This window comes from Engraulis encrasicolus, chromosome 11 (genome assembly GCF_034702125.1).
Source record: "Engraulis encrasicolus isolate BLACKSEA-1 chromosome 11, IST_EnEncr_1.0, whole genome shotgun sequence".
In the NCBI taxonomy this organism is placed as follows: domain Eukaryota; kingdom Metazoa; phylum Chordata; class Actinopteri; order Clupeiformes; family Engraulidae; genus Engraulis; species Engraulis encrasicolus.
In genome coordinates this window covers 54,099,102-54,108,662 of record NC_085867.1, presented here as the reverse complement: position 1 = coordinate 54,108,662, position 9,561 = coordinate 54,099,102, and the positions used below count along the sequence as shown (strand labels likewise).

The 9,561-nt window shown below is 44.1% G+C and overlaps 2 protein-coding genes across 2 annotated transcripts in view; both read right to left on the bottom strand.

The window, feature by feature from the left end:
* The window catches only part of LOC134458578 (MOB kinase activator 3B), a 46,643-nt gene extending 46,228 nt beyond the window's left edge, over nucleotides 1-415 (bottom strand). Inside the window, exon 1 of the mRNA XM_063210985.1 lies at nucleotides 336-415. The gene's annotated coding sequence lies outside the window, so the exon portion shown is untranslated. The remainder of the gene's footprint in view (nucleotides 1-335) is intronic.
* Nucleotides 416-1,002: 587 nt separating this feature from the next.
* thap1 (THAP domain containing, apoptosis associated protein 1) lies at nucleotides 1,003-9,323 on the bottom strand. The gene is made up of 4 exons (XM_063210984.1): nucleotides 9,144-9,323; nucleotides 8,411-8,606; nucleotides 7,485-7,871; nucleotides 1,003-6,806 (listed from the first exon to the last, which is right to left on the bottom strand). The coding sequence occupies exons 1-4, from the start codon at nucleotides 9,212-9,214 to the stop codon at nucleotides 6,615-6,617; spliced, it is 846 nt and encodes a 281-aa protein (XP_063067054.1). The 5' UTR covers nucleotides 9,215-9,323; the 3' UTR covers nucleotides 1,003-6,614.
* Between the last annotated feature and the right edge of the window lie 238 nt (nucleotides 9,324-9,561).

The window sequence follows — 9,561 nt, the reverse complement described above, 5'->3', positions numbered from 1 at the left end:
CATGTTCCCCTGCTGCTCACAACGCGACTACGCACTCGGTGCAGAATTCATAAAGGCAGACGTTCTCCTTCCCAGCAGGCATGGTAAACACAGAAGTGAATCTATTCTTATCGCACTGCTTTTTGGCGTAAAGGGCAGCGTCAAAACTACTTTTGACTAGCCTACCTGGGCATGGCGACAGAAAGTCGCATAATTATCGCTCTACCACTGAGGTAGAGTTGTTAAATTACAAACAATGCCCTACTTTACAGTTTTGACAAGCACCACGCACTATTCTCAAAATCAATGAACATGGCCATGAGAGCGATATGGAAATATAACTGAAAAACCCTTACCTTAGCTCACTTGTATCCACTAGTTCTGTCCCATACAGAATCCTATCCCAATCCTTTCGGCTCCCGCTTACCATCTATCTGCGACTGTTCGAGGGACCGCACAAATCACATCACAACAGCCAATGAGGGCACTTCCGCCGCTCAGCAGCTCTCCAATCAGATGTGAGAAATGGGATTTGGAGAGTAGTTCTAGAAGAAATCTAGTGCTTTTTATTATTTATTTTTCATCAATTTAAACACCACACACATCATGCGCGTCATTGACAAAAATAGTAAACACATTAACCAAAAATGTACTAAATTAACTCACGCGCCATAAGCTGTCAAACGTCGCCATCGTGTGGCTGTACTCGAGTATCACAACAACAACGAAACACGGCTGGTGGAGACAAACATGTTTATTGTTGACATCAATCTGCATCCAAATAGCCTGGTGAACCAGCGCCACCCGCTGGACGGCAAAATGTTTTGTCTACGGGTCTAAATTAGACATCCACATTTAGTCTGGTTTATCAGGCTAGCATCCAAACATACAACATCCATATTAAAGTATGTTTGGGTACTATTACCACTGTGTTTAACATGTGAATTTTTCAGCGCCTGGAGACATGGGGAAATTGCATTTGTTGCCATGAGGGGTTATGTTCATTAATCCCTCAAAGTAGAATCAAGTAAATCCTTTATTACACATGAATTCACATACTGTAGGCTACTTGTCTTAAATTCAGTGACCATTTTCACAACTAATGATGCAAGTATGAGTGTCCAGGTTGATTCTGCTTAGATAATTACATTTTCTGAACTCGCAACAGTCGGTACAGGTGTTTTTTTTGTGGTAAAACAGTGGTTACAAAAAATGTTTACATTCTACCCAACACTGAGTAGATGGATGACTTGTATTCAGTCAGGAGCAGAGCAGATTGTAGGGCGTTATTGTTTAAAAAGACAGCAGGGAACGTGTTCAGTCTGTATACACAACGATTGCATGGGCATAGTGTAAGGCAACTACATTTCCACAAAGGAGAAGAAAAAAAACATCCTTTTAAAAAACAAAGGCTCATGTTCAAGTGTGTTTTGTTTGTAAGTATGGCTTTTGTTGGTCAGCTGAAGAGAAAGGAAGTGATCGTAAGGAATAATAAATAATTTTACACAAGGACAACAGATGTCACATGAAGCCCTTAACAAAACAAGTCACATTCAAAAGAGCTCTCAGATCAAGTTTTCCAGTCATATTAAACATTACACTGCCTACTAGATTAGTCACATTTCCATAAGCTGCTGTATGTGCATAATGGAAATCTATAGTAACATAATAGATGTCTTCACTACTGAATTGTTGAATCAAACAGGTAAATGTTGCAGTTCCAATGATCCATTCATATTGGACCAGTACTCCACCAAACCGACACTGACAATATGATCCAAGCAACAACAAAAAAGATGTGTAATTTTCAACATGTTTCTAAAGTGTCATGTGAAATACATTATTTCTTTTAAACCATCATATGACATGTTAAAAAACAAACAAACAACAAACAAAAAAAACATGCCAAAAGGCTTTTTGGTAAACGTTTAACAGCACTGAGAGTACAGCATCGATGCAATCCTCCTTCAATGAATCTCTGATTAATTACTGAATAAAGACACAATGAATTCAAATCGCTTCTTCATCCTTTCCTGTGGTCTCCGCCTTACTGTTTCAGTGCCACTCAGTTTCTCCATTGTCAAGAAGCCCCACAGTCAGGGCAGGAATTTTGCGAGGGCCATGGCCCTCGTGCCCTCCCACTTTGGCCTTGTGTCCTTGAAAAAATATCTGCCATAAAGCCACAGTGGCCTTGATGCCCTCTCTGATGCCCTGTCCAGTGGCCTTGCCCCTAAAATGACGAAATTTCAGGCCTGCCCACAGTGCTATTTGGTGGATTTTCCCCCGTTCAATATCTTGATTACAAATGAGAGAACAACTTCTGAATTGCAAGATGGTGAATTAACACTTTGAGGCTCTCCTCACATGTCCATAGTCCGGAAGGAAAGAAGGACAGTGATTTGCAAGCCAAGGGCTCATAACTAACAGATTAAAGTCGTCATCTTCTCCCCAACATCTCCTCCACTTGTGACGAGTTATGCATGTCAAGATTCATACTGCATTGATGCAGCCATCTTGGTGCACCTGCTTGGTTGTCTAAACACAATTCACCATCAAACAGGATGTGTGTGTGTTAGCCCACAACAGCGAAGACAAATAAAAACACATAAAAAGTGATCCGAAAAGCTGTTGGCAGTAGAGATTTCATTAAAATCAATGAATATTTAATGTAAAGTGATCCTTATTTTCATTCAAGTAAAAAGGACAGTTTAGCTCTTACTGTAGAAGAGCTTATCAAAGTGCCAAAGCCAGGGTGTGCATCACCAGAAATTGGGGGGCATGCAAGCCCTGACACCAGAGATGGGGCATTTGTGCATCCTGAACACTTTCTGATTAGCTACTGCCCCGACAGAAGATGTCGGACTGGAGCTGACCACTCACCACAAGTGCAGAGCTGGAATTCCTATGAGAAGAAACGTGTTCTTACAAAAGGGAATAAAAACAAAAAACAAAAAAAACAAGGCAGAGATCTGGGAGCCCACTTGCCACTTATCTTTAAACACTGTCCAGGTTTTGCCCAAGAGGCCTGGCAGCAAAAACAGATGAGCAAAAACAGTCAAGAAGATTGGCCTATAGGTAGGGCACAGGAATACTATGCCGGCGACCCAAGTTTGGTTCCAGCCCAGGTCATTTGCGGATCCTTCCCCATCTCTCTCTCCCCGGTTATTTCCTCTCTCTCCTCCACTGTCCTGTCAAAAATAAAGGCAAAAAAGCCCTAAAAAAAGAAAAGTAAAGATTAACCCCATAAGAGGGCGGCATGGTTCAGCTAAGGCTCTGTCCCATAAAGCCGGGGACATGGGTTCGATGCTGACCCGAGATAATCCTTCCCCTTCTCTCTCCCACTCATTTCCCGTCACCACCTCCGACTGTCCTATCTTAATAAAAAAACATATTTTGGCCCTACTGTGGCTCTGCTATGCCAGCGACCTGGGTTCGATTCCGGCCCAGGTCATGTGCCAACACTTCGCCATCTCTCCCTCCCCACTTGTTTCCTGTATAACTTCACTGTACTATCAAAAAATAAAATAAAAAAAATAAAAAAAAAGTTTAAAAAGGAAGATTCCCAGACCGAAATTCTAAGGAAATAAAGCTGACTGCAGCACATGAAAAAAAGAAAGGTGATATGCTGATCATCACTCATCCATGCTGCCATAACCTGACTGGTTCCCCTGCGATGGCTATACTACAGCCTGGCTATTGCATCAAGCTTGTAGACACAGCTTGGTGTAAGAAAGAGCTAATAGACACATAACTGTTCTCAGAGCCAGCATTATTGGAGAGACATGTAGTTCATCTGTATGCTACTGGACAGCAAAAAATCTGAATCAGACCACTGATTCAATTATGTATGTGTAGTATTCCTTTCTTATTGGTGTGTGTTTTTCTTGAACAGGTAAAATTAAGAACAGACAGGTCTGGCGAACTGTCTTGAACTCAAAATATAATGTAGTGTCACAGGCAGTCTGGGCAGGATCAGGCTGGGTATGAACGTATGCCAAGGGTGGCCAACCGTGGCCTACAGGTTAGGGCAGTGGTCTTAAGATCAGAGGGTTGCACATTCAAATATACCCTTACCTCTCCCCCTACACCTCCATCCATAGCTGAAGAGCTCTTGAGCAAGGCACCTAATCCCACATTGCTCTGGGGACTGTAACCAATACTCTTTAAATAATAACAAATAAAAGTGTCAGCCAAGTGTAATGTAATGTAATGTAATGGCAATATGCTTTGCACATTGCATGTTAAAACCCTAGTAATCCTTAAGTGCATGTTTGGGACTTTTTGTAGACAAGAAGATTGTGGGTTCTTGGATTTTGGGAAGTTCCCAACTGTACTGTAGCTACAACTGATACTATGCACATGGTATCTGTCTTGATTTAAAAAAATAAAATAAAAAAGACTTATGGAAAAGACTTCAACCAATTTACCTGACTGTGTGCTGGGAGGTTAGTTTTCTACATGTAGTATCTGTATGTTGTCGAAATCTGCTCCTGTACAGCCAAGCCTTAATCTCAAACCAGCTATTTTCCGCCAGCTCTGGTACTTGTAAACCCCAAGTTTGTACCTCATCTTTCTATCCAATCTGCAGTGTAAGGCCTGACATATGTTTGCTGTGTGATGCAACTTACGTGCACAACTGCGTATGACCGAGAGCACATACTTGTTACAGAACTATAAAGAGAACTGTGTGCACGATGTGCACCATACCGGAGGTATCATCTAGGGGCAGATTAGATGATCACCACCGACTTTCAAAATCTTTTCGAGAAATGGTCTGACCAAGAGCGTAACAATGACCATTTCCCAAACGGCACGGTTGACCCGCCTCCCTTGGTTTGCTACTGGTTGTTTGCTTCATGACAAAGTGGGTGGAGTTCCCCAATTTTTCTGGAGCTAAGAAACGATATTTGTATTGCTCCTAGCCTGACTAGAAGCAACGCTGAAGGTGTTGTGTGTCACTAGGAGGGCGTGGCCTGGCTAGGCGCAGATAGCCAACGGGGCTTTTCATTCATATTCTCCAACATTATTTGACTGTAGTGAGCTCAGCGTGAAGGTTTGGAAAAATCAGCCGGCATGGTTGTCAATATTGCATCAATATTGCATCACGCGTACGTTGTGTACCTTCCACGCACAAAATTTACATCACATAAGCGTTGGCAACGACTTCGTGCACGTCTCCTGCAGCAAGCATATCTCAGGCCTATGTGATCATCTCTTCTACTCACCCCGCAGATACACCTACACTCATGGGAATCGAATACTGAAGATCCACACCAGCCAGTATACGTGGTGGAGGAAAGTTGAGTGTTGAATAGTTTTAGAGAGAATTTTAAAAAGTTTAACGCATGGGGAACAAAAAATGTGGAAAAAAGAACATAATGCTTGACTGGACTGACTGTCATTGTTGCCTTGCTCACTGAACAAGACAGTTGTGCAAATAAACGCTGCCGTCTTTCCTTTCACAGTGAGTGAAAGATGGGGATAAGTGTAAGTGTAAATGTTTGTGTGTGTGTTAATTGGCAGCAGGTATGCGTGTCTTTTGTGAATATGTCGTGCAGATATCCTCAGGTGTGGGAGGGGTCATCATTGAGGGTTGACTGGCAGCGGGTTGAGTACATGTGCCTTGTGTGACTGTGAACATGTGGAGGTTTTCTCAAGTGGCAGCCAGTAAGTGTGCCTTATGCGACTGCACGTGTGCAGTTTCCTCAGGTGATTGAACTCATCTCTACCACCTCACTTCACCGGAGTGAGTCCTCTGTGGTGGCCTCCATTCCCTTGGTGCGGCTCCTTGGGCAGGCATGTACTCTGAGATAGCTCTAGCTGTAGGTGTGCGTGTGAGTGAGAGAGAGAGAAGAGAGAGAAGAGTTCACTGGCAGGCAGTTTACGAATGTATCAATACAGTCTCCTCCAGTTGCTTTCTGTGGGTCTCTGGCCTTGTGCCTGAAAGCTCCATCTTCCCTCAATTCCTTCTCTGTTTCCTCCATGGGGGCAACACAGAGGCACAAGAATGGAGAAATTTAAACGACAGGACAAAGGGATGAGGACACATACCCCAAATCTGTGCAGGCTTTCTCAGGTGGCTTCGAATCTCACCTCATCTCAAGATGCAAGATACAAGATATATCCCACCACCACCTCACAGGTGTCAGTCCATGGCAGCCTCCTCAATTCCCTTCCGCACATCGTACAGCTCCAGGGGCAAAACCGAGGCATGAGGAAACAAAAGCAGGAGTGATATTGATATGTAGTCTGTACGTGTGCAGGTTTCCTCAGGTGGCTTCTCCTCTCCCCTCGCCCCCTCTCTCTCCATCTCATGGGTGTGATTCCATACTGGCCTCCTCGATTGCCTTCACCATGTCAGTGTGTCGGCAAGGGGTAAAACCAAGGCACGAGGAAACGATCGGAGGAGGGATATTGACATGTATCCCGTCGGCAGGTGGCTTCTCCTCTCCAGTTCCACCTCACAGGTAAGAGTCTGTGCTAGCCTCCTCAATGCCCTTGAGGCCGCGATACAGTTCCAGGGGCAAAACAGAGGTACAAGGAGGAAACACGGATACCGAAATGTAGCCTGTATGTGTGCAGGTTTCCTCAGGTGGCTTCTGCCATGTCCCACCCTCTCCACCACCACCAGTACCTCACAGGTGTGAGTCCGTGCTGGCCTCCTCGATGCCCTTGAGGGCGTCGTAGAGCTCCTTGGGCAGGATGACGTAGCTCTCCCCTCCCAGGGCCAGGTCCTTGGCCTGCTTCTGGAGGCCGCCCACAGCCTTCAGCCTCGTCAGCTGCCGCTCCTGCCGCCGGCACCGCTGCTGAGCCGTCTTCAGCTTCTTCTGCAAGGCAAGGAAAGGCAGGGCAAGGAAAGGCAAATTCATTTGTACGGTACATTTCATACACAGAGTTCAACGTGCTTCACAAAAATAAAAATAAAAATAAAAATGAAAACACAAAATCACAGCAGATGAAATTGAATATGAAGCATAAAAAATGAAAGGGTAAAAACAAGTAGTAAGAAACATTAAGTAGAGAAAGCAAGAGTATAAATATAGATATATAAATAAATAGATGGAGAGATGAATAATAAAAGCAAGTGAAATAAATGTGTGTCTCACGTCTGGTGCCAGCATTTGTGCTGCAAACACAATTGTTCCCTGGGGACAATAGAGTTCTACCAGAGACGATCTAAATGCATTAGAATTAGATAATCTTTGGTTCTACTGCTTCCAAGGTGCTGTTTCCACATAGCTGGATATTTATAAATTTGGATATTTTTTTCTCCTGTTCATGTGTAAACCCAGCATATGGATAAAAATAAAAACTTGATTGCAACATGCACGGTTTATTCCCCTAAATGGGATATTTTTTAAAGCTGGATTGTTGATATGTGGATTTCAAAACTTTGTTTACGTTTTAACGGAAGGCCAAAACCAATGCTTTTTCAAACATATCTGTGTGGAAACAGCACCTTAAGAACATAAATTAGTTAACATTTTTAAAAAGAGACGCTATACCTGAAGACGCTCGACTTGTTCCTCCAGCTGCTCGATGCGCCTCTTCTGTTGCAGGGAGTCCTCCACCGTGTAGTTGTGGTCGCAGGAGATGGACGTGTTGGCCGGCTGCAGGCTCGCCAGGCTCACCGGGCTGTCCGGGCTCTCTGTCGCCTCAGCCTCTTCGTCGTCGTTCTCCTCCCGTCTGCTCTCCACAGCCAGAGCAATTGCTGTTGTGGTGGTGGTCAGTCCAGGGGGTCCTGGTGACGTGGCTTCAGGGTCACAGGGTGGAGGAGGTTGGGGAACAAGAGACTGCCCATCCTCCTCCTCCTGGGTCTCTGGTAAGGTGGTGTTGGGAGAGAGGGTGCAGTCCACCTCTTCTGAAGGTTGAGTCTGTTGCACGGGATCTGGCTGTGGAGGGTATCAGAGAACACTGTAAGCAGCAGTACATAGAAGGTCCTTCTTATTAACACGCGTCGTCTTGGAAATGGCTGACTGAACTTGGGACCCTGTTACCTAGGGTTGCCAACTGTCAATGAAAAAAATACGGGACACTTCATCGTGCCGGGGGTCTGGGGGTCGTCCCCCAGAAAATTTTGCATTTCTTAGATGTAATTTCCTGCATTCTAACGTCCCGTGTCCCGTTTCAGTTCAATACGGAACCCGTACTTTTATCTCTAAATACAGGACGATTCCGTATTTCAAGGGACGGTTGGCAACCCTACTGTTACCTGTCCCACATCCCTTTGAACTATTTGTATTGCATCGGACCTCAGAAGAGCTTTTGTGCATGATGTTGTGTATGCATCTGACCCAGGTCCAGGACCGAACATGCTTTCTCAAAGCACAGGTACATTAAAACACTATAGTAAGAAACTATACTCTTGAGATACTTCAGGATTTCACTGAAGTGTGCAGCTGCAGTGATATGCAATAATGGGCAATATTACCTTAACCTGGATTTTACTGAAGCTGAAGAGAGAGGGCACTGCATTCTCCTTCAGTACCCGGTTGTTGCATTCACGTTTGAAGCAGTCTTTGGTGAAGTGCTGGGAGCAGATGTTGCTGTATTTTGTAGGTTTGAAGTTGTTCCTCCTCATCGCAGCAACCCATTTTCCGCAAACGTCTGGTCTGGCGAGGGGAAATCTAAGGATATGCATGCATGTAAGGGACATGAAAACACATCACTGAAGGTCTGAGAGAAAAAAAACATCAGGGCTCGGTTTCATCACCACACAAATTCTGGTGTCAACACCATGTAAACGAATCAGGCGATTGATTGAGGGAGGCACGAATCAGGCACTCTTGATAATTTTAGCAGATTCGGTGATTGAGAAAAAGCTTAGTGATGGACAGCAAGAACAAAGCATAAACATGCTTAGCCTATTTGGAAGGCTGACAAGTTGACAACATGACAACACGAGTTTCCGACCTGCATATCACAAAATAGAATACAAGCCTTGATATCTGCTGTGCATGAGCACCACGTCGAGAAAGAGAGCGCACTTAGGTTAGGCGTCAGAGATCAAGACATCTCCACTTTAGAATGTTTTCTATGTGTCCCACGGAGGCACAAAAAGTTAAGCTGGCCACAAGAGGATGTTAGAGGAAAGATCACAGCACTGTACTAGCAGGAGCAGCAGAACATTAGCTAGACACCAAGTGACCACGAGTTTGACTTACTTGTGGAAAGATATATTTTTGTCTTTGTGGTATCTATTTTTACATCCGTACGCCGAGCAAGACTGAACCATTTTGTCGTCGTGCACGGGGCAATCAAAGGATGACAACCCTCATGCAACGATGTCCTTTTCCTATCTCACATTTTATTTACTTGTCCTCAAGAGGTGCAATATGCAATCCAGTATCCAAGATGGCTGAAACGGCTTCGATTGAAGTCACATGATAATCTTTCTGCGCCTCGATTGGTCTGTGTATGTTACAGATTTTCATATGACATGCTGTCGGATGTAAATAAAAATAGTTACATTAGTTTGAAGAAAGTTATTCTGTCACACTTTTCAGGGTTACTTTATTCGTGTCGTTTTCATGCAATCTACGGCAAGTGATAGCAATTCCACCCACCTAAATTAAATGTAAA